Source organism: Tyto alba, unplaced genomic scaffold, assembly GCF_018691265.1.
Source record: "Tyto alba isolate M040663 unplaced genomic scaffold, T.alba_DEE_v4.0 Super-Scaffold_41, whole genome shotgun sequence".
Taxonomy (NCBI): Eukaryota; Metazoa; Chordata; class Aves; order Strigiformes; family Tytonidae; genus Tyto; species Tyto alba.
In genome coordinates, this window is record NW_024881317.1 from 16325731 (window position 1) to 16350869 (window position 25139).

Below are 25139 nucleotides of genomic sequence, written 5' to 3' on the forward strand. Positions count from 1 at the left end.
CAATTACTTTAAGCATGACCCTGGCTTACAGTAGTTTGGGTTCCCATCATTACTGCTTTAATGCTGAGTATGTGCTGAAGAAAGATCTATTCCACTCTGGGAAATACCCACTTTGCAAACTGGAACAACATTTTTAGGAATAATCAACTGAAAATCAATGCATGGCATAACTAATGAAACATCAGACGAGAAAGACACAGGAGACAGGCAGTATCTGTTCCTCTGTTTTGATGCCAGTACTTGTTGTTAGATGCTGTATCAATTTCTGTTTACTCTGAGTGACTTTGGCTTCTCTTTTGGCACCGTTGATGAAAGGTATTTTGACTGCCCAGCACCAGTTATCACATCTGGGTGGACAAGATGGGAATTTCCATAAATTAATAAGCTGAGATGGGTGTTAAAATCAACATGTCTTTTTATAATGAACTGTATACCAGCCATAATTTTGACTAGCCAAACCATACTTACAGCTGTAATATCCAAGCAGAATTCCTTTTCTTCTGTTGCTTCAGGAAAGAAAATGTATCCTAGTTTGTAGTGAAATCTAGAAAGGGAAAAGTTCAAAAAGAAATCTCCAGATGTTGTTTCCAAATTTGGCCAGAGGACACCCTGACATGGTCCCCTTCTCTGTACTGTTGGCTCTCCTGTGTCTCATGTTTTCCACGTTATCCATTTACCTGAATGACCAGAATGCTATGTTTAGCTGTAAAATTGGTTATTTTTTGTAAATGTAAAGATGATAATATTTCTAACATTTTTCAGGCATCAAAAATAAGAAGGGATTAGAAAAATGGAGAATAATACGTTATTTGCTCTAAAGTTTCAAAAGTCTGCAGACATTTAGAAACTGTAGTTTAGTTCAGCTGTGAAATAGGAACTTGCTCTGAATAGGAGTTTCTTACTAGGACAGTTCAAAAAAAAATCAATCCTTTATATTTTAAATCTTCACTGTTAAAGGGTTATTTTTATTAATTGGATATGCTCTTGTTTAGGTGAATAACTAACTACAACTAGTCTGGGATTTTGACTGTTTAAGACTTTAGCAACAAACCTGCCACTGATGGAATATGCTATTCAGCTTGTTATTTTTAGAGCACTCGAAGCTGTCATCGATACAATTTTCAGATCATAGTATGCATAGTAGTGGGATTTCATGATGGGTGGGTTTGTTTGTTTTGTTTAGGTTTTTTTTTTTTTTTTGCGGGTTTTTATTTTGTTTTATAAAATGTATCTTAAATAACAGCGGCTATCTATATGCCTCTCATTGTTTCATCTACCTGTTAACCAAAGAAGTTCTTGGGATATGCTGTTCCAGTCTCTTGACTCCAGCTTCTTCTGCCTTTCTGAATAGTGTCATCTTGACTGTGAATTTCAGGGTGGGGAATTAGCTGGATTTTACAGTTTGCAAGCAGTGGTATAATAAATCTCTATAGCGTTGATGCAAACTTCAAAAAGACTTCTTAATTTATCTGTGAATCTAGACTGCAGCTTGCCAGTCAGAGGGAGATCTCTGGATTGTCATTTAAAAAAAAAAAAAGTTACTTACAGTAACTTAACCTCTCTCAGGTGTTATACAATGAGTTTTCATATCCTGTCCCCCCCTTTTCTTCTATTTCAGAACCTTACTGTTCTGTTCCTTTAACTGTTGAATAACTCAGAGTGGTTAAGGCCATCTTTACACTTAGTAAAAACTGGGAGGGATTTGGGGATATAGGTCAGTAGATCCCAGTACATTATGGTAGATGTGTGCTGGTCAGAATAATATCAATCAGAGTGTAGTCATACAGGTATCACAGCTCTAAGAGATGCAATTGTTGCATACAAAAAAAAAAGCCAACAGACTTCCTGTAAAATATCTGAACACTTAGCTTAAGGCTGTAACTGAGTGTAGAAATAGTAGTTTAAGTGAATTTTAGGTTTGAAATAGCACTGATTAGCTGCGTGAAATCTAACTGCATTTTTCAAATGAGCAAATGGACTTTTGTAATGCAGCTGCTACTTTTTTTCTTAATATAAACAGGAATTGCTGTTCTTCATTTTTTTTGGAAAATACAGGCTATTGAAGTGTGCTCATTTTATGTTTCCCTCAGACACAGATACAGTTGGGTTTTAGCTATGCAGCATGCATTACTTTGTCCTTCACACAATATGTCCTTATGAAAACTGCAACTTTTCCTTGTTTGAATTTGGCTTATTAAGATATTAATTGATCAGCTTTACCTCTTGTTGAGTATTGGTGTGAACCTAAGCAGTTAACTGGATAAGTTTATTGTTGGGATTTGTTTTAATATGTATGAGGGACATACTTAATGTGAACCATTGAATAAAAGGTTGGGATGCACAAGATAAGTAGTACCTACAATAGAAGAATTTCTTCATTGACTGTGGCAATTGAAAGGCAAAAAGATACTGGAAAGATGGAAGGTGTTTAAAGGAGGGTAGCAAGGAAGAAAATCTTTCCTGCTGGTTAGCTGTTTCAAACTGTTTAAGAATTTTTGTGTTGTTAACATTTCAGACTTAGTCTTGAATTTTTTAGTTGCTGCACATTTTTGTGGTAGTGGGAAGTGTCGATAGAAAGTGCAAAAGCAGAAACAGATAATACTTGTTCTACATGAAACAAACAATTCTTGGCAAGCTTGTACTGTAATTTGCAGGTCCAGAAGATACTGCTTTAAATTATATAGTATAATTTGGCTGTATCCAAAAGAATATATACAACCACTTAGTGCAGACTGGCATTACCTTTAACTCTTTACTTTCTTCATTAGCTTTAAGCTTTTCTTCTTTTCAATATGAAAATTTACTGAAAACACACTTCTATTTTTTTCGAGAGAGCTGAAATCTTCTCTTTGTTTGAAGCTTGATAGCAACTGTCAGAAGGATTTTAGTTAGATTGCTCTTAGTTGGGCATTATTGATAGTTCTCTCATGCCCATCTTTCCTCTAGCTTGTAGTAACAAATGTAATTAAAATCCTGCTATGTTAGCAGACTGCTTATTCTGCACGAGTAAAAGAGATATTTTTTTCTTACAGAGGTGTTTTTTCAAAATACGGTGTTTTCCTTGGCCAGAAATGTAAGCTGCACTCTCACAATATTTAATAAAAGACCATGTACATAATATACATTCAGAAAATTTTGCAGAGGTGCTATGCTATTCCTCATCAGGATAAAATGAAGGCCCGTGTGATAACATGAAAATGTATTGTCCCACCCAGTACTTCTGCTGTCTGAGTTCAGTAGTTCATTTTATGTACTCTCAGTGACTCTTAGTTGGTTTTATACTGTGAAAATTAAATTTAGTAGGTTTCTTACATAGAATTTCTTCCAAAAGGGAGACCTCTCTAGGTGCATCTCACTGCAGTTGGTAAACTCTGACCTTTGAGGCAATTGGAACTGTAGTTGTTGCATTACAGCAATACACCTGTGACTTTACAACTCCTGTGATGATGCAGTAGCTGCAGGATCCAATGCATTATTTTCCAACAGATTGTTTTCAAATCCTGATGAATCAAAAAAAAAAAAACAAGCAGTGAAAGTGACTCCTGAGACTTTGGGTTAGGTTTTGTCAGGAGTTTCCTCTCCTCTGAGTGGAGTCAATCGATTCACAGTATAATAACATGCAATGGAAACTTCCATATGATGACAAACAGGTCTATGCCTAGTAGAAAACTGGGACAATAAATATGTTCATAGTGTGAATGAGTGACTTATTTCTTCAAATGCATTTTCTGTAATCACCGATTATCTGAGACAGATTTCTTACAATGTAGTTTTTACAAATTAACATATTTTTAACACACTCTCCCAAATTCCTTTGTTACAGCCCTGGTTTATATTGTCAAACAGTAAGACCTGTGACACCAACAGATGTTGCTTACATGAAATGTTTAGGGATACGGATGAATATACATATTTTGTGATACGAAATTCTGTATTTGCAATCATATTGAAATAATATCAGTATATATAATCTCTGTAAATACATTCTTCATATTGTGTATCAATTTAGATCTTTAAATAGACACACTGTTGGAGTTTGCAGCAGTCATCCTGTCTTGCTTGTTTCCCATCTCTGGCTCTAATTAGTACCGGACCAACAGATATTTATGCTGCTTACAAGAGGGGCACCCTTTGTATTAGGATTCTTGAAGTATTCTGAATGTTAAATCTCAGTTTCTGTTACTCTGGTTTGTAAAAATCTAATACTAATATTGTGGCTGTATTTGTGGCTTACATTGGCACTACACGGTGACTATTTAACAAGCACTATGTAAACTGCTTTAAAATAAATTAAGGCAGAGAAATCTTTTCTATCCCTGTCAGCTTTTAGTGAACAAACTGGATTTGAAAAATATAGAAAGGTAGCTTATTGGTCTGTTATGTGAGTAACTTTGCCTAGGCCTATGCTTTCTCACAATACATTAATTCAGTTTTACACCTGATATGCCTTAAGCTTAGAAGTGTCTGCTGGAAATAAGAAAAGCCACACAGGAATACGTGGCTTCATTAATAATATATGGTATGTCTGACTTGTTGACAGCCTCATGAGATGAATTTTGAACTGTCATATACAGCAGCAGAGATGTTACCAGCTGATAGCACAGAAAGGAAGGTAGTACTTAAGTGCGTCACATTATTTCCAAATGAACTGCTGCTTACAGTCCTCATATCAGTGCACTCTACATGATTAGGTAAACTAAATCTGCTGGTCATTTTGTTTGTTTTCTTTTTTTTTTTTTTTTTTTTTCACCTGTTTGTTTAAAATTGCTGCTGGTATGCTTCTGAGAAGAAGCCAATATCATTATTCACTCATCTTGTGGGGGTAAAAATGGAACACAGAAGCCCTGCTGTGAAAGTGGTGATTGGTATATTAACTATCTTTCTGCTTTCCTGTATGAAAAGTGCTGGTGCTTGAAGTGCCTGTAGGGTATATCACTGGACACTGCTATTTTGTTCACTTCTTGTATCCCTTAATATGCAAGGAAGTCAGTAGATGTTTGAATAGAGAGTGTATGTAGAATTGCCTGTGACTTAGATGTGAGTTTGGAGTGCTACTTTTTAATCTGCCTCTAAATTTGAAGTGTGTCTGAAGATGTTCAGTTGTTTCGGGTAAGATAAGGATATTGGCTGTTTCTTCCAAAATGAGTATTAGTCTTCTTTCTTCTTTGGTATCAAAAACATGTATTTGAGAACCTATAGCAAGTCCTTTTCGTAACTCCATGAGTAGCTTTTAGGTGTTTTGTTTACAAAACCAGGTAGATATTTGTGGTGCTTTATACAAAGCAGGGTGAGATTTTGAGACCTGGGAAGTGAGACCAAGCAATGTGTAATGCAGATGTGGAGAGACTATAATAGAGGATCTAGTCTCACTTTTGTTTTGCTTCTGGTTATGCTCTGGCGAGCTCAGAGTGGCGTTGTGTTATGCTGTCAGTGGAATTGTATGCTTAAGCTGAGGAGTATAAATAAGTGATTCGATAAAAGCAAAAGGATCTTAAATTTTACAAACTGAACAGTAAAATACTGAAACTGTTCTGAATAGGTTTAACTTAACATCTGCTGTTTGAATAGGTACCAGACATGGCGGGCTACCCTCACATCCGTTACATTTCATCGGGATTGGATGGAACATCATTCAGAGGCCCTTTCAGGGGCAATTTTGAGGTTTGTAATAGAATAAAACTAGATATATATCAAAATGTGTCATGAGGGAATATGGGGAGGGTGTATGGTAGAGCTAGTTGTATATATAGATATAAAAGATTCATAAAGAAAATACTCTTTATTTATAGAATAACCTCACTATTGTGAACTGGGATAAAAGCATATTGAAAAGTCAGTCAGTAAAAGGTGCCTTGGACAATGTAGGCTTAGGTGGTTATTAACTGACAGTGCATCTTGCTCTGCACACCACCCCAGTTAGTAGGATGTAGTATTCACATATGTTGGTAGAAGGTAGTGGTGTCTGAATAACTGTGCCAGGATATCCTCCTAGTGAGGGTGAAACTTGGCAACTTTAACAGTGCTGTCCTGTCTGTTATGTAGTGCAGGAACTGAAACTAAGGGAATAAAAAAAAAAAAAAAAAAAAAAAAAAAAAAAAAAAAAAAAAGAACAAATAAAAGGTATCAGATGCAGAGAGTTAATGACCTAGTCCACTGAAAAAATCTTCAGTGACATCTCATGGTTCTAATAAACTCATTGCTGGAGAAAAATAAATCAGTCATTGTATTTCAACTTAAGCAACTTCTAAGCTTTAATGACTGTTAGAAAGCAATATTTACATAGTGCATTTTAATTGCATTTTCCTCATTAGACACACAAGTACGTGTGAACATACTGATAACCATTCCTAGCTGACAAACAATTTCTGATTTTTTTTTTTAGTAGTAAAACAGTGTTTCCCTGTAACTTAAAATACCAGGCGGTTGTGTGGGTTTTTCTACAGAAACCAGAAACCCATCACTTTTCCCACACAACATATTCTTTACTTTGCCTGTATTTGAATAAGTTGGGAATTGAGAGTTTGTCATGCTGCAAATGGGTTAGAATAATATTTTCTCAAAGTAGCTGAAGTAACAGTTCTTACACTGTTTATTCCTTGATCATGTTTTAGGAGCTGATTCACCTTGAGGAACGATTAGGTAACGTTAATCGTGGAGCAACACAGGGAACTATAGAAAGATGCACATATCCACATAAATACAAAAAGGTGAGGATTTCTCAATTTGTGGCCTGTCTGTAATATTTCTTTGAAAATGTAGTAATGTTTGTTTAGCTTAAATCTTCAGAAATGTCAGCTTTAAAGAGTACATGTTTTCTGTATCTCGCAATTTCAGGGATTGTAAGCAAAGTTTACAGTGGCACTTCTTCCACAAAGAAATGTGATAAGCAAAAGTGGTTTGATATGATTTAAGAACTTATCCAGTGGTTATGAATAGCCTTGTGAGCAATGAAATAACTACTGGTAATAGCTAAATTGTCAACAGACATCAGTGATAACTCATCAGATAAAATAAGACTTTATTTTTGCCATCAGTTGTTCATGATGATTACCTGCTTGGTATGTATCATTTTAACCTTTACTCTGATCACAGCAGGAAGACTGGGACACAGGTTCTGAATCTGGTACAGAATTTTGGCAACTTCAGTTGTCTCTCAATTGGAGTTTATTATACCATAATATAGAATGCCATCCTCATTTACATAGCGTCCTTTCACACTTGATAAATAGTGACTTAAGATACTAGGTTTGAAAGGATTCTTTTTTTTGCCTCTTCATGAATGAAATTAAGATATCTATATATAGACAAGTCAAATGACAGGTTGCAACAATATGAAATTAGTATATTTGAAGTCCAGTAGACTTCTGTAATTTGCAATAGTGAAATAAAGCTGAAATGTCCTGTGATTTTGATCAAAGTGCTAGTTCTTGATTCATTTTGGTTCAAATACAGTTGAATAAATATTGCAAAATGTTTTCAAAGAAGTATGTGTTGAATATGTATTAAAAACAGATTTTACTCAGTTTGTCAATAATGTCATCTCTACTAATAAGGTAACAACTGATTGGTTCTCACAGAGGAAACTGCACTGCAAACAAGATGGCGAGGAAGGAACAGAAGAAGACACAGAAGAAAAGTGTACCATCTGTTTGTCTATATTGGAGGAAGGTGAAGATGTCAGGTAAATAGTACCACTGAATATCATAATATAATGTCAGTGTTCTGGCGTTGAGCCCATACTTGAATATGGTACATTACTCTGCAATACTCCCTAGGTTAACAGTTACAATTAAAGACTAGCTGTCATCAAACCAATAAATAAAACAAGTAGTAATTGAAAATGCATGTTGTTCGGTCTGGATTGTCTTTGGGTAGAATATAGGCTATTTTCTGACAGTCTTCCATAAATTGATTCCCTGCCTTATAACATGAGCCCAAGCTGATACCCAGAATTAATCAGGACTGTCAGTTTTACATGTTCAAATCAGCGTGATCCAGCTGATGCTTGACTTCCTTGCCCATATCCATTTCTTCTTGGAATTATACAAAATGCAGGTTCAACTGGGAAGGCTAATGAAGCTCCTGGAAAAACACGTGCATGCGAAAAGAATAGACACCTCAATAGCAAAACCTACATTACTGATTTTCCAATGGGTATGTTGATACGGAAATGCTTTATTAACACTAATGTTTTTCTGTTTTGATGACAGGCGCCTTCCATGTATGCACCTTTTCCACCAAGTATGTGTAGATCAGTGGTTGATTACTAACAAGAAGTGCCCCATCTGCAGAGTGGACATTGAGGCTCAACTGCCTAGTGAAAGTTGACACTGCTTTCCAGAACTCTTGTCCTCCCTCTCGCTCCCTGTTGTCCTTCCTGGTACTGCAGTCAACCAAAGATGGCATGACTTACCTGCGCAGATTTGGAAGCATTGAACCTAGAGTGCTGGCTCTGCTATATGGTACAACTAATGCTAGACCTACAGTTTATGTAGAAGACAGTTGAGTTTCAGTGTATTTATAAAACTTTTTTTTAGGTTTTACATGTTTTCTTTTAATTCATTACTGTATTTTTGCATGGTTCCTTGTATTGCATTTGTTTGCACATATTATGGGCTTTGTGACCCCAAACTTGCAGGCAAGATTAGCTGCTTTAGTAAGTAGAATTGTGTGGTCTCTTTTTTTGGTTTGTTTTACATAGTATCGAGCTTTGAAAATATGATTTCACTCATTACTAACCTCGGATTCCTTAATTTAATCGATCATATATATTTTAGTTTAAATGTATAAAGATCATCTAGAAAAGGATAATATTATGTATTGAGACATTCCTTAATTAGGAAAAAACGGCTGCTGTATATTTACAATGTCAGTTCTGAGTCAAATAACATCCTTAATACTGGGAACAGAATATGAACTATATTCAGTTTGACTGATACATATAGCATACTCATCACCAGAGTTCTTGTCTGATCAGATTTTTGTGTTCGTTTTTAAAGTTTCAGCACAATGCAGATATAATTGAATGTCAATATTAAACATTTAGACTGCTGTTTGGATTGTATTTATCATTTTCTTCCTATGTCTAGAAATTAAATTGAATCCCTAACTTAAATATTTGCTGCTGTGAAACAGCTCTAGTGAACACTAAATGTTGATTTCAGTTAGCTGGATTGTAGATACTTGCAGATTGAAAGAATTATTAGGGAAATGGAAAAAGAGCTTAGAATCTGTTTGGTCTCTGCTAATTTAAGTTGAAGTATCTACGCACATTGGGGGGGGGTTTGGTTTGTTTTTTGTTTTTTATTTTAATATAAAACCATTCAATAAGGACTTAGAGCTGCAGGGTTTTTGTTTTCTGTTTTTTTGGTGGTTTGGTTGTGGTTTTTTTTTTTTTGTTGTTGTTGTTGTTTTTTTTTGGCAGATAGACATGCATTCATAGAACATCTAAGGATTCCAGGCTTGTCTTGGGATTTTTATTAGTTTTAAAGTTAACAGTTAGCTAAATCTACTTGTCTCTTGTTTTATTTTTCATTAGTAAATTGAAAGCCTGTAAATTTCTGTAGAAACTGAGACACAAATGATGTGGTTACCTAGTTTTTGCCTTGATCATAGATTCCCTCTTTATAAATTACCAACAGTCCATCACTGATTAAAATATTTTCTATAGTTAAGATTTGCTGCATAATATAGTATATAGAATTAAGTTATAATGTACTAACATTTCGCCTTTGGAGGAGGTTTTAATCCACATCAGGATTCAAGTTGCTCATCAACATTCTTTCACATATAATAGATTATAGTTTATTTAAATGTGCTCGGCATTGCAAAATGCAAATGTGCAAAAACATTGAGACAGTATTACTGTCACTTTGGAAAAGATGTTCCTCGGGGATCATATATGAACATGTCAATAAGCTTGCATTAAGCCACCTGCTTTGTAAGTGGATTGAATAATAAATACCTTCAGTTTCTCTTGTCTTTGTCTTTTATAATCAGATTAAGTGTAAAATGGTTTACAGTAAACCTAGGAGATTAAGTTATGTTTACACTAAAAATAGTGATCCATTTATAAATATTACCTTATCTAATTTGATGCCTGTTTTTGTCTGGTTAAAGCTGCTTCCCTTTTTTTTTTTTTTTTTTTTTATCTGTTAGGAGTAGCATTTGTCAGTGCAGTGTCTATTGCTGGCAACAAATTTAGCACTTCTGGCACCGAGGCTTTAAGTGGAGAGAAATTTTATTCCAGCATGTGTGATAAATGGACATTTTCAAGCCTAATTGCATTGCTAAAACTGAACTTGCAACCACTTTGTGCTTATACAATGGGGGATATGGAAGAGAGGCAACACACGATTTGTCTGCTTCAAAACCCGACATGGTTTTATACTAAAGCTTCTTGAACATTATGGTTGTAGGAAGTTGAAAGTGAGTATGAAGTTGAAGCTGCATTGGTAATAATGAATAAAAGTAACTGGAAGGACTGAACAGACACTTTGTGTTCTTCAGTGACAGTTGAAAAGGAGGGAAGTTAACTGACCACTGATGCTTGAAGTATAGTGATACTCACTTTTAGAAGTTTCCAAGAAGGTACTTGAGAGACATGGGACTGAAAAAATGGGGCCTCTGAAATAGTTGAGACCCTGGGTATGTGATAGAAGAATCTATTTTGGCTTCCTTATAGGACAAAGAAGCACAGGTTTGGGGGGATTTTTTTTTTTTTTTTTTTTTTTTGTTTAGGAAACCTTTTATGCACCTGATTTGTGTGCCTGGTACTAGAAGTATTTTAGTGCTCCATGAATTGACTTGTTTTATAACTGCTACTGATACTGTCTTGCTTTTAAATGTATGCATAACATTGTAATGTGATGTTGAACACTTAGGTATTTGCCAGGAATCACAGTGTTCTGATGCTATTGCAGGGGCTAATAAAGCTGCAGCCTACTTCTATTCCAGAAAGTTGTGACTTAACCATAACTTAAAGGAAGGAAAAAGAATAGGCTTTTGATTTTGAAAACTTCCACCACTTACTGTGCTTTATATGCGTAGATGCATTGCCTTAAGTTTTCTGCAGCATCTTTGAAGATAAGATTCTCAACAGTATGCATCAAATTACTTTTCATATAAAATTCCATTGTCAAAAGAAATCCTTTTGTATGCAATAAATAAAATGTTAGACTGGTATCATTCAAAATCTGTTTCTTACGCAAGTTTGTTTTTTTCTTCTTTTGCCATGTTTTGCCTTTGCAAGTCTTGAGCTGTAGAAAGTCTTTTGCATACATGTATTCTTGCAAGTAAGAATTAGAAGTGCCTACATACTTCCAAGCACCTAAGGAAAAATTCAGTGAAGGATCAATATTTAGCCACAGTTAACTATGTTGAACAGAACTATCTAGAACTTAAGGGCAGTTTTCCAGAATTCTTATGAAGCATATAAAAATATTAACTTTTGCATATGTGAGTAAACATAAATGCTGATTTTAGTAGATTTGTAGAATACTTGTAATTAGACTTTTCTGTCAGTTTAGGCAACTACTGTAGAGTTGAAGTTCCTGAATCTCAGGACTAGTTATTAACTGTTAGGAGCTTATTGCTAGGGGACCGACATGGCTTCCTCAAGCCACACGTGAAATTTATAAGAAAAGCTGCGAAGGTGCATGTGTGTGGCCTGCTTTCCCACAGTGCGGACTCCCCAGCTGCTCCTCAGGCTGGGGTGGGCCCGGCCAGCCGCCCCTCAGCCACGGGGCGCGTCGCAGCGGTTGCAGTGCGGCTTCTCGCCGCCCCACTTCCCGCCAGCGAGTGTTTTTCCCTTCGCTATCAGGTGTTTTTCGCGATGGACGGCACGCCTGTGTGTCTGAACTTTTCAAGGTAAAAGCTCTTGTTTTGTGACCTTGTGTTCGCCTACAACACGAGGCGAGGGGCCCCCACCGCATGCGCCCCCACTACCCCCCGGCGCTGCCGGGGCGGAAGTTCTTCAAAACGTTTCCTGTTTAGGAGGGGCCTGCGAAGGTGAGCCAATCGAGCATGTGCATCGTACGAAGCTGCCCAATAGGAGAGCGGCCGGGACTTTAAATGGAGCCGCGGCGGCGCGAGGCAACAGTCGCTGGTTCGGCCGTGGAGCGTGGGGCTGCTGTGAGGGGAGCGGTGCTGCGGACAGGAGCTGCGGACTCCCTATACCTCCGAGGCCATGGCGCTGCCGGTGCCGCGCCGCGCTGCTGTGAGTACTACCTGCGCCGCGGGTGCGGGACGGGCACCGGCCCGGCGGAAGGGGCGAAGGGAGGAGGGCGAGCAGGCGGGGGAGCGGGCTAGGGGGGCGAGGGGAGGGGGAGCAGGCGAGCAGAGGGAGGTGGGGGAGCGGACCAGGGGGGTCGAGGAGGCGAAGGGAGGGGTCGAAGAGTGGGGGGGCGAGCGAGCTGCCCACAGGCTTCTCTTAAGACTGCTGCGCTGCGGCCGCGGCGCGGTCGAGCTGGAGGGGGCTCTGCCCTACGGAGAAGGCGGGGAGGGGGGGTGGGGGGGCTCGCTGCGTCTTACTTGGCCGGGAGCCGCTCGGTGCTTTTGCACAGGGTGGGGGGGTGGGAGGCTGAAGCCAGGCTGAGCTTTGAGGGAGGGGTAAGGGTGGGGTGGGGCGTGCTGCCCGCGTCCCCCCGGCGGGCTTCACCTGGCCTTGGCCGCCTGCTCCTCCCCCTCTTTAAGTGAGGAGAGGGTTTGTGGGAGGAAGGAAAAAAACTAAAGCTACTTAATGGGTAGGTGCAAGAAGGGAATACCAGAACCTCTTTTCTGTGGTGACTGTCTAATGGTTTAAACTAAACTTGACGAAGAACTCTTGTAAGGTGGTGGTTTCTTTGCTGTGCATAACAAAGGATGTTTATTTTTGTATGCATAACAAACTTTATAATTTGCATGGTATGTATGTAACAAAGAAATTGTGTTCAACTTAATGGGAATACTGCTATAGTTACGAAGTGTGTAAGTACAATAAATAGAGAAGTAGCAGGCAAGCACACGATCGTTAAAAAAAGTTGTCAGTGAGGAAGAATGAGATAGGGTGCATTACTCTAATCTTGCAACATCTTCAGAGCCTACAGTAAGTACTCTCGGAAATCTCTACAGAAGAGTTTTCTTCCTCTGAGCATGTGTAAACGGTTAGGAAATAAAACCAGGTTGAGTAATGGGTAGCATGCACAGAGGTACATTGATACAGTGGTCGTAAGGGTATAATGGCACTAACTGTCCAAAGATTAAATAAAATATTTGACTCTTAAGCTGCAATTTTATTGTTTTAGGTCACTAGAAGAGTGGAGAATGCTGTGCCTGAACTTAAAAGTAAAGCCAAAACTCACCTTACTGCTGGCAAAAGGGCTGCTTTGGAAGAAATAGGAAATAAAGTTGCAACAAGAGGAACACATATAGCAAAGGTAAAGGAACATTTGAAGTCTATCAATAAAGAAAAGGTGTATTAATAGCTCTGTACTAATTGTAATTCTTTTCACTACAGAGAACAGAATGCTCCAAAGCATCCGTAAAGCCTACAAAAGGACCTAGTAAGATGACAAATGTAACTGTACTGCCTAAACCTCCAGCTGCTGTGAATCAAGCATTTAAAGAAACAGGTGTTCTAAAGGTAGGAAGTAATTATACTGTTCTGATTCTTAATTTGATTTGCAACTTCAAGCTCTAACTTCAGAGTAATTTATCTGTAGATTTATCTTATTTCCTTGCTGAAAAAGCAAAGCCTCTGTACTGAGACTTTGGTTTAACGCATGTTGTCCTTAAAGGCTAACATTAAAATGGCAGAACCAGCTGTTAAGTACTGGATTCAGTTTCTGCTTTAGTTGGCAATTACTGGAAGGTCTTTTGATTACTGTCTATACGGCATCTTGGTGAAAGTTTGCTGCACTAGAATGCAAGCTCAGTTTCCACTTGTATCTTAAGAAATCATATTAGTAACTGGAAAAACATGGGAACAAAGGAACATTGCAGCTTAAACCATAGATATGTAAGCACTACAATTTTTTCCTTAGATTCTGTCTCCTGTCCCTATGGATGTATCTATGCAAGAGGAAGATTTGTGCCAAGCCTTCTCTGATGTGTTGCTCAACAATGTAGAAGACATTGATGCTGAAGATGGGGGGAATCCCCAGCTATGTAGTGACTACGTAAAAGATATCTATCTGTATCTGAGAGAGCTGGAGGTATGACATACTGTGTCTGTGCTTCTGCAGCATAGTGTTAATCTTGCTGCTCACAGAGCTTTCTCTCCAACAGCTGCAGCAGTCGGTCCGCCCGCATTACCTTGATGGGAAGACGATCAATGGGCGTATGCGTGCAATTTTAGTTGACTGGCTTGTCCAGGTCCACTCAAGATTCCAGCTTTTGCAGGAAACACTGTATATGTGTGTTGCAGTTATGGATCGCTTCTTGCAAGTAAGAAAGATACTTTTTCAACTCATGTTTGGATCAGGAGACTTGTTCAATAATGACTATGCTTTTGAAGGGGTTTAGGATTCATCCTATCTTTAAGAACCTACAAAATTAGCTCTTTGTTCAAGAGCCCTGTATAATGTAATATCTTAACTCTGGGGCTGCAGTCCTTTTTGAGCATGTTATAGGGACACTTCTGACTCAAAGTGGAAAATCTCATTTACATTATAAGAATGTTACACTGGTTCTTACATGGATAAATTATAATCTGTTTGTCCAGAGCTTGACATTTTGGGGCCTGTTTTTTAAATTCTTATATTGCAGAGTCATCCAGTACCTCGTAAGAGGCTTCAGCTGGTGGGTGTAACAGCACTTCTTATAGCTTCAAAATACGAAGAGATGTTCTCTCCTGATGTAGCAGACTTTGTTTACATTACTGACAATGCCTATACCAGTGGTGAAGTTAGAGAAATGGAGATTATAATTCTTAAAGAGTTAAACTTTGATCTGGGGCGACCTCTTCCAATTCACTTCTTAAGAAGAGCATCAAAAGCTGGGGAGGTGGGTACTTGTCTTCATTATCTAGAGCTTTCCTATATGCATTAAGTCTATCAGAATTGCTTCTGGTATAAGATCATGTGATTTTACTTGCTTTCCGCTTACATGCTGAATCAAGAAATAGTCAGCTATTTAACTCCACCATGTGGAGTAACATGACAACATCACTGCAGCAGTTCATGTCTGTGTTGACTGGTGCCTGTGATCAGCCTTAGAAGCAGTAATTCTACTGTTAGAGTGAACTAAATATACATAGAGCAGAACCCTTGCTTTTAGAGTAATCCCTTTGCATGGTGATCAGGGTATTCCTTAGTAAAAGGGAAGCAGTGTTGAAGTTATTAATAATTCTTGCACACTACTATCGTATTATTTAAGAATCAGAAGATGAGCTTTCTCTTTGACGTGACCCTTTTTTCCCACCTCAGTACTTACACTGGGATGAACTGCCCACGCTTGAAGTGGGCTGCAGTTGCCTCAGCAGACCACTAAGTAACTGACTCCTTTAATAAGGATCTCCTTAAGTCATTTTACACCTCCCCCTGCCCCTTAGGACATAGTCATAGTCCCTGTCCCTTACAGAGGGAGCACTTGTATCCCTAGTTGGGCTGTTAAAATCCCTCACTTAACTTTGTATAAATTGCAAATGCCTACTAGGCTAGGCTGGTTTAAACTCTGGTCGTGATTTTGAGATGAGTGCCTGTTAGAGAGTATGGTCCCTTGACCTTGATTTTGCTGACTGTTCTGTCAATTGATTAATTACTATAGTAAACAATCCTGAGTTATTATGATGAGGTGAAGTAAAACTTTGCAGATTAACATTCTCAATCTGGTAGGCTGATGCTAAGCAACATACACTAGCAAAATACCTAATGGAGCTGACACTGATAGACTACGACATGGTTCACCATCGTCCTTCAGAGATTGCAGCTGCTGCGTTATACTTGTCCCAAAAGATTCTGGGACATAACAAATGGGTAAGTATTTTAATCAAACCCATTGTTAGGAGTTCCTTCAGTTGATTGAATTGAACCATTGAAACAACCTCTTCAGAAAAGTGCATTTATGTTGATAATAATGCTGGTGATCAAGTGACAGTTGGACAGCCTGATGTGTAGTTTCAGGTAGAAAAAAGAATATACCACTGAAAACTATTTTTTTTACATGAACACTAGTATGAAAAGAATTTTCTCTTGTGAGGGTATTGAGTTACAGAAGGCCACACTGTAAATAAAGGTAGATTTTAATAATTTTTGCAATACATGTAGAATAACGAAGTCATGGGCCATGAGTAGTGAATTGTAATTCAACTAGTGGTTACTCTTGCAAGGGTTGCTTCTTTTATCTTCTGTGCACTGTAGAAATGTGGTTCTTGGCACTGATGTGTCCAGCCTTGTACTGCACACCAGAAGTCACCCAGTGGATGCGTTGCTTAAACTGACAGTACTAGAGCTCCTAGCACACAAGCTAGTGCATGAAGCTTAGGGCATTTGCTGCCTGAAGTTACTGTGCCTTGAAAAATAAATAAACTTCTTACCGTTATGCTGCAGGGCACAAAGCAGCAATACTACACTGGCTATACAGAAGACAGTCTTACGATGGTTATGAAACATATGGCCAAGAATGTGGTCAAAGTAAATGAAAAGTTACCAAAATACACTGTAAGTATAACTAATTAAATATAACTGATATGTAATATTAATATTATTAGTAATATGTAACTAATATAACTGTATGTAAGTATAACTAATTAAATCTTTTTAAAGTTTTAGAAATACCTTTGCTGCATACTGTGACTTCTTTGGTCAACGTTGTATATGTTAACTTGAAGCATATATTATTCTGATAAGAATGTGAGAGGACGTTGCATTAATAACACCTTCAAAACTTTCTAGACAGAGTGTGCTATTGCTACTTCACAAGCTGGTCTAGCTCTCATGCTACTTCGCAACCCGGTTTCCTTCTAACCTTGTTTGTTTGCTTGTTTTCCAAGCAGTCAGACTAATTGACACAAAATTATCTGCCTGAGCATAAATACTGTAAGCGTGAATATCTTGTAATGCTGTTCCTCTCTCTCTGCAGGCTATAAAGAACAAGTATGCAAGTAACAAACTACTGGCAATCAGCACAATCCCTCAACTGAACAGCGAGATAATCAAGGACCTGGCTTCATCACTCCTATGATAACCCTAAGCAGCCAAGTCCTGACGGTGTATGCACTTTGTTCGTATTTGTCCATTGAGGCAAAACTACTGCTCCTTGTACAGAAGTGTTCCAGCCTTACCACAGACATTTCAGACTCACTTAGAAGGTGAAATTTTAAACTTGGTTTGTAATACAACTTTCTACCTAGAAATAAAGCTCCTCTCTTTAAACAACAACAAAAAAACCCCAAAACAAAAAAAACAACCAACCAAAAAAAAAACCCAACAAAACAAACAACCCCCCCCCCAAAAAAAAACAACAACAACAACAAAAAACCCAACAAAACAAAAAAATGACTGTGAATCTTCAGGGCACTACCTAGGCATGTCTGCAATCTATTGTTGAAGCAGGACGGGTGAGTAAATAGGTGATTGATACAACTTGCAGTTAGATGTAGTGGTGGTTTCCAGTGAGAATCTCCAAGCCTTATAGTTCGGTTATATTTAGTAACTTCTTGTTTTCACTGTTAAGGTGAGAAAGAGTAGGCAGACAGTTCATCTATTCTTGGTGTACCTTAAAGGATACTAAATATGTACTTTATTTTGATGCCTTGTCCCAAAGAGGTATATAGCGACTTCTTTTTTTGTAGTCTGTTGCCTTCAAGTTTGGGGAAAGTAGTAGGCTGAGTGCGAGATAATAGCCTTGTAAATCTTTGTGTTTAGGTGAACATAAGTGCTCTCCGTCTTTTGTGTACCTAATCAAAGGGAGCTAAGGTAGTAAAGTTCTAAGTCTACTGTAGTACTGACCACTGTGTGCAGGGGTGCAGGTGTGGAACTGTAGGGATGAGACCTTTTGAACCAGCTCAGCTCTTAGAACCTTCTTCATTTCTTTGACACAAACCCTCCCCCACCCCTCTTTTCATTGCCTGTTCACTCACCCACCCACCCACCCCCTCCCCTGCCAAACCAGTAAACCTCTATACCTGGGAGAATACAGTCAAACCCACCCCAAGTAGATTCTTCTCTATCGTCACATTTTCCTTTCCTTTGTTTCTAATAAACATCAGTACCTATACGTATGCGCAAGGAATACAAGCATGTAAGTAATGCAACTTTTTTGCCTCAATACTTCATTTTAAGCCTATTTGTTAATCTAGTCCTATATAAGTAATGTTACGTTGTGGACCCTTAGGTATCTATTTAAATTATACTGAACTCATTACCTCCCTTCTCCCAGTATCTCCTTTGTTGAGTGTGCTGGCTCTGAAGTAGAAGCCAAGAAATCAGTATTGCAAAAATGGCCTAGACCTCAGTGCTCCCTGTGGGATGGATGTTGCTACTGTTTTTTTATCTTCAGGAGACATTTATATCCCATAGGATAAGCTAAGGAAGCCTACTAGTTGCTGCACATGGTCTTCTGAATAATGTGCGTTATTTCTTGTGTGGTATGATTCCCTCCTGGACTGAGGCCTTAGTTTCTAGCTTGCAGAAACAGCTTCTACAGTCAGTCATCTCTTAGTGGAGGTGGAGTTTAGTGTGTCTAAATTATACCTAGGCAATGGTTAAGGAGGCAAAGGGATTCCAGATGTTTAGCTGTATCTTAAGCTTATGCAGCTTCTTAATACTAACATCCACAGGTTTTTAACTGCTTTTAACAAGAAAAAATATAATGCACAGCACTTCAGCTGGGCATAGTGAAAATGATTTGGGGAAAAGGAAGGGGATTTTCTGTAGAAATCAGTGCAGTAGAATCCAGCAGACACTGTGAAGAGATCTCTTTGTATATGTAACTGAAATCAAACTGCACAGAGAACAGATGTGTTTGGCTAACTGCTGCTTGTCTTTTATTTTATGGAGGTTCAGAAGGCAAAGCATGAATGCTGATAAACCATATGGCAAGCAACAGCCACTGTGGTGTGGGAGGCAATCAGACTTAAGCAATAACACTTTTTGCTTTTGCCATTTAAAAGGAGTAGTGCATATCTGCAAGTACCTGGCATAAAAATTCTAGTAGAACTACTTTATGAATAAGAACAGTGGAATACTACATTATACATTCATACAAGTTTCTATCATACTCAATTTTTATATACAGTATATGATCTGTTTCTATAAATGTACAGCTCTGCATAAAGACACTTCATATAACAGGTACAGCATTAAACATAAATCCAACATGGGCCAGCCATATTATAATATAAATCTTGAAGAAGGCAACATTGTTTAGCATACAGTACTATGTGGTTTTCTGTTTTAACTTCTCATAGTGCCTGCTGGAATCCCTGAACACATCAGCAAATACAAACCAGTTTCTTTACAACTCTGTACAGAATTACTTAAATATACCATCACAGTAGGTTTTTTAGATGGTAATATCCCAAATGAGCCTAAATCTTTTTGATGTGTAGCAGCATATTTAACATGTTCCCCAGCATGATCTGCACTGGAGGAAATGTGCACTTAACATTATCTTCAGTAGGTAATTACAAAGGTTACCAATACTCAGCTGAAGGCACTTAACAAATACACCCTTTCCAAGTCCCTCGTCCCAGACTGCCAAGCACCTTTCTGTTTTGGGAAGATGGTAGGTTTGAGCATTCTTCACTTATTAGGTGTTAAAAAACAGGTTTTAAATACAATAAATAATTGGTCAGTATGTCCATTGCTGTATGCTTCCGAGACAAAAGATCAAAGTCTATGCTGTGGGTAACTTTCCTGCTCATATACAACTTTACTGCTGAAATGAAAATACAGCTGAGACTGGCAGATCTCAGCAGAACTGTATCCTGAAGGCAAGGGAGATCATCTTCAACCACTGGTAACTTCATGTCAATTTTTGTGTGACAGTTTTTTTATATCTTGGTGACATAATTGTTGGGAAACAGACCTTGTTTCCCTCGTAGTCTTCCTGTCCACCATCCAGAGGGATCTATGATAGAGCAAAGGTAAGTAGTGAGGTTCTGTAAACTTTTTTATATACTTTGAGGCAGATTTCCAAAGCTGTTCCACACAATGAGAGTCGTCTTGTGAAGGACTGATGAGAAATGGAGAACCTGAGCTTGTTAATCTTTTGGCCACACTTGGGAGGTTGCTTTGGAGACCCAAAGCGTTGGAACTGCTTTATCACTTCTTGTTTCTTGTGCTATAGCTGTGGTTTAGGCTAATTTTCAGCTAAAGCCTGTGATAGAATTACCCTCAAATTTTCAGATCTGCAGCACTAAGTAACATGTCATTCATCTGTCTCTGACATGCTTTTAAGTGAACAGAACTGATTGGTGTGGGTGTAGAGACTTCTCTGCTCCCTGAGCTATCAGAGATCTGCAAGCCTAAATGAGGGAAGATAACTGGGGTAGCTCAAAAAGTGATGTCTTGAAAGACTATGACAGTGTACCTTAAAGATTAGTATTTAAGTAACAAAACCTTTTTATCTCTACATACCTTCTTTAATGATATCAATCACATCGTTGGCGTTAAAGCTAAGTTCGTCTGTGTCCTGAGCATCATATGCATACAGCGCCCTGCACTGCGGTACCTGAGGCTTAGGTTTTGGCTGTGGTTTAGGCCTTCCTCCAGCTGGTGGGGGCCGGTTTGTTGTCTGCCTGCGAACACTAATGGGAGAAAAAATGTTAACTTACTTCATTAGGACAGAGGGGTCGATTCTTTATCACAGAACAATGGAAAAGGGATTCTCTTAAATGCCCCAACAATTAAAAATGCCAATGTAAGACTTCCCTCTGAAAGGGACAGAGTTGCCATTTCTTTCCTGCTGAAATGGATGAATAGGTACTTCCAAGCAGCAGCTCAAATGCATAGAAGACATTTTAGTGCTCGGGCTGCAATGTAAATAAATGTGCACATGCAGTTCATGCATATCTTGGCATCTACACAGCTTAGTCTGTCTCTCCCCGTGCCCCAACTTCACCAGGGATTTAGTTTCCAGTATTAAAAACAAAGTTCTAGCTCACAGGCTGCTACTTTACCATTCTTGTGACTAAGCTGTAAGAGAGACTGCATCTCTTTTAAGTTGCCTCAGATTCCAGGGCCGTCTATGGACTTGTTCTGTTATAGTCAACTCTGAAGCAGCAGGGGAGCTGCTGCACAAACTCTTTGTCACAGCTGTGACCACTCCAAAGATTAGGAAGGGGAAAGAGGGAAGAAAGGCATTTTGCCAGCTCATCAGCTAATAAAGGCTGGAAGAGAGAACAGGTATTAGATGCAATATGTCAGTTTAAAATAAATAAAAAATAAATGTGTTGAATGACTAAAAATGTTGCAGTGATGTGGAGGACACTGAACTGTGATCATGGTCATGTAATGCCACGTTAACATTAGACGGGTCTTGCAGAAAAGGCTTATGGTTGCTAAGTCCTAGATTTAATTTTTGTCAGTATGTCTCTGTCTAGTTTTTATAGTGAGCTGCACCAGAAAATGAGCTCTGAAGTACGGGTTAACAGCATTTCAGTTCTAAATTTATCTACTGGAAGAAACCTAGACCCGAGGTATGGAAATAGAAGAATTCAGAGCAAGTCTTAGAAAGGTAGCTCAGCTTTTCTGCAACTATAGTAGAAGACCTTAGATATTTTGCTGGTGAGAGGATAGTATTTTAAAACTTGGGTGTGTATTAGCTTGTTAGAGATAGCTAGAAATTAAAGCTGTGCTGGTATCAGTGTATATTTTTTATCAGCTTTGCTAAAAATAATATAATAACATCTGTGGTTTTGAAATACTAAATTTGCAGCTCTTCTAGCTCATTCCTTGTGTACAGAGAACACTAATGCTTTCCCTTTTGAAGAAGAGGTCACTGAAAAACTTACTGGAAACCCGCTGCTGGATTATATTAATGTACTAAAATGAAACAATATTACTAAAGGAGCTCAGGAAGACAGCCTTGCTAATGTCACTTTTGTACGAGTAGTTCCTGTGGTCTGTTGCTGCAGTAAAACTCCTCTAGGCTGCTTGTGTTTCATAGTGGTGAATGTACTGGACAAACTTGACACTCCTCTCTGAGGCAGCCTGTTTTAGACTGGCTTGGGGAAGTAATTCAGTTGGAAAATGATCTGCTACTTTGGCTAGGTTGCTGCTCAGTCCAGCTGGGTCCCCCAGATTTGTGCTGGCCTAGGGTGACAACCGCATGCAGGCAGGGAGCAGTCGGGTGATGGAAAAGGAACCCAACTGGTTTTGCTGGCAGTAGGGGAGGGCTAGGCCTTGGTATGGGGCAAGCTAAAGCCTGGCTTACGGTGGTGCGCCTAGCGATGCTTAGCGCACGCGCTTGTGCTCAGGCTTCCCTGCAGAAACCCGGGTGCACGCGAGGAGGCGCCCCCCCGCCCATCCCGCCCCCGCCAGCGGGCGGGATGGGGAACCCGCGGGCCTGAGCGCGCGGCCGGGTCCCCGCGTGGCCAGCAGGGGGCGCGCGCGCCACGCCCGCGAGCCGTCCCCGCGCGGGGCGGGGCGGGGCCCGGCGGTTCGTGAGCTCTGGTGTTTCCCGCCCCGCGGCAGCGGCGCTCGAGCCGTGCCCAGAGAGCAGCTCGCAGGGCGGGAACTCCGCCTGCCCCTCCCGCTCCGGGGGAGACCTGGAAGCGTTACTGGAGTGCGCCTCGGGAACGGTCAGCACCGGTAGAGACAGTAACTGCTCTATGAACGCGATTACAAATTAGTCTTTTGACCTTGTGCTCAGCATACGGAATTGCTAGCATTAAAGCACTGAATGCACCGTGTCAAAATACTCCAATTTCTAGAGCAGGCCACCGCTTCCTGAAGTCACACAGATGTAAAAACAAATTTCTACCATCTTGTTTCACTGTCCACCTTAAATTATCCTGTGAGTGGGCACTTTCTACCATTTCTGACCAAAATACTATTTTACACTTTATGAAATGAGATTCAATGAACTTGTGGGGTGTATTAGACAGGCAGCACTTCACATATTAGAATGTCAAGGTCTTAGGAATTACTTTGCCAGGCCCTTTTCTAGGTGTTCCCTTACCTTACACAGTAGCATCCCTATTGCTACTGCATGCTGCCAACAGCTGTGGCTTGCTTTGAAAGGAACAAAACAAACCACAACAAAACCAAAACAACAAAACAATCCTCACTCCCCAACATGCTTTTCCCTCCTACCTTTTTCCTCAGAATCTTAAGCTATGTTACTAAGCTCTCTTTTGTTTTACTTGCGGCTTCCCCTAGAGAAGCTTGACTTCCACAAAACCCATCCAGAAGGGAGCAATGGATGACTATTCCCTACTTGTTCTGGTTGCATTTACTGCTGTGGTAGTTTGGGGTTTTTCCTCTACCACTCAAGCATACACAGTTATCAGTAAAAACTGGGGCAGACAGTGAATATGTCATTCTAATACAATGTTTTGTTGTTTGGTTTTTTTTCTTCCCCTGGAATACATTGACTATAATTACCATTTAAAATGTTAACTAAGTAATATAAGCTTTAATAATATGTGCTAATCATCCTTGTAAACTTGTAGGCCTGAAGCAGATGGGGTTCGTGCTGTGTACCCTTAGCATTAGGAACTGTGGTATGAGGCAAGTGATCTTTTTAATCTAACATGGTAATTCCTATCTCATTATGTACTCGGTGGCTGCTACATTTTACAGTAATGCATGTGTCAGTCACAGCTGGCTGACAGAAACAACAATGGCTTTATTCTAGGGCGTACGTGTTCGTATTGTTACATGAACCGTAGTCTCAAGACAAAGTAGAAGTCTAATATTAGCAAAACAGCTTTAACAGAATAAGTTGCCATGCAATGAAAAAATTTCACCACTTAAAGGCATGGAATTTATTAGCTTACAAAATTGGAATGTGTTTGAATCTATGCGCTGCCAGTTTTGAAATTGTTAAAATAAGTAGCAGTGGCCACTTTTTCTGATTTCTTTCTTATTTGAAGACCAATCTTGAACAGAAAAATGGTCTACATATGCTTACGATATCTTGTGGCTAACACCTGGGAAAAATGACTGTCCTTAGTACTGTGCCTAGTTTTGCTGCAGGGATGCCTACCTCTACTCTTTATGTTTAGGAACAGGAAAGCCCCTACTTAGGAACCCTGTGCAGATTGATATGGAAAAATCTAGCAATCTGTGTATGCTTACTTATTATTTATTTGTTTTGTGTGAGGTCTCTAATGCTTACTAGAAAAAACATTGTAAGTAATATGGTAAATCAGTATTGTAGCCACTAGGATCACACACACAACAGAATGGCCAGCAGGAGAATGTAGTGCAGCACATCTGCTAAGGAGCTTGTCTACTGCCTGACAGCTGAGAAGGGTCTGTTGGTACAAAAAGTTGTTCTTAATATGGTTAAAAATAATTATTTTTGTGCTGCCTCTAAGAACCCCCATTTCATGTGGATCACTGGAGAAGGGGGCCAAGCTGTTCCATCTAATCCCTCAGAATATTCCAGGGCTGAGGGCAAATACATTAAAAGGCTGTAGAAGGTCAGGTGGAAACTTGGTGAAAGTTTGACTTAATCTTGATTTCTCCCAAGCTACCCCAAGTGCAGGCTCTTCTATATTTGGCAAAATTATTTGCTGTCAGGCCTGGGAGCTTGGGTCACAACTGACAGCTCAGAGTAAAAATATTATGTCTGATTAAGTGTTAGTGAGCAACTACAGAGCTCCTTGCATTTGGCATGCCACTGCTGCATTGCTACAGTGGACAATGTATGGTAAGGGTGAAAGAATGCAGTATTAGAATGGGATTGTGGGAGATTTTGAAATCCTTGGGCACTTCCTTAGGCAAAATTCTTACTACATCAGCATCTCTGGTTTTACTTCAAACTTTACAACACCTTCAGGGGATATAGTGCTCTAGCTGTTGTGAGAAGTGGAGGCTCAGACTCCGCAATGAGTCAGTCAGGGCACTGGTGCAACACAAAGCTAACTGCTGCCTGACGGAGCCTATCTCACTACAGAGGGGGGTAACAATGTTAAAAGGGAGGGAAAAAAAGAGGGCATTTGGAGGAAGAGAAGCTGAGGGGAACATTGAACTGTAATTTACTAAGAA

At 39.3% G+C, this 25139-nt stretch overlaps 3 protein-coding genes across 7 annotated transcripts in view; 2 read left to right on the forward strand and 1 right to left on the reverse strand.

Moving 5' to 3' along the window:
- The window catches only part of RNF111 (ring finger protein 111), a 57397-nt gene extending 47423 nt beyond the window's left edge, over positions 1-9974 (forward strand). For all 4 annotated transcript variants that reach the window (XM_042803752.1, XM_042803751.1, XM_032990247.2 and 1 more), the window contains exons 11-14: positions 5569-5661; positions 6612-6707; positions 7554-7681; positions 8211-9974. In XM_042803752.1, coding sequence (XP_042659686.1) covers positions 5569-5661; positions 6612-6707; positions 7554-7681; positions 8211-8328 — 435 coding nt within the window. In that variant the 3' untranslated portion in view covers positions 8329-9974. The remainder of the gene's footprint in view (positions 1-5568; positions 5662-6611; positions 6708-7553; positions 7682-8210) is intronic.
- A 2112-nt stretch (positions 9975-12086) lies between these two features.
- Positions 12087-17332, forward strand: CCNB2 (cyclin B2). Its single transcript, XM_032990131.2, has 9 exons — positions 12087-12217; positions 13284-13415; positions 13496-13621; positions 14022-14192; positions 14266-14424; positions 14746-14982; positions 15813-15953; positions 16527-16637; positions 17059-17332. The coding sequence occupies exons 1-9, from the start codon at positions 12188-12190 to the stop codon at positions 17158-17160; spliced, it is 1209 nt and encodes a 402-aa protein (XP_032846022.1). The 5' UTR covers positions 12087-12187; the 3' UTR covers positions 17161-17332.
- A 1609-nt stretch (positions 17333-18941) lies between these two features.
- MYO1E (myosin IE) overlaps positions 18942-25139 on the reverse strand; it is a 96275-nt gene continuing 90077 nt past the window's right edge. For both annotated transcript variants that reach the window (XM_042803779.1, XM_042803780.1), the window contains exons 27-28: positions 20559-20728; positions 18942-20049 (exon numbers count right to left, since the gene is read on the reverse strand). In XM_042803779.1, the coding sequence (XP_042659713.1) occupies positions 19973-20049; positions 20559-20728 (247 nt within the window). In that variant the 3' untranslated portion in view covers positions 18942-19972. The remainder of the gene's footprint in view (positions 20050-20558; positions 20729-25139) is intronic.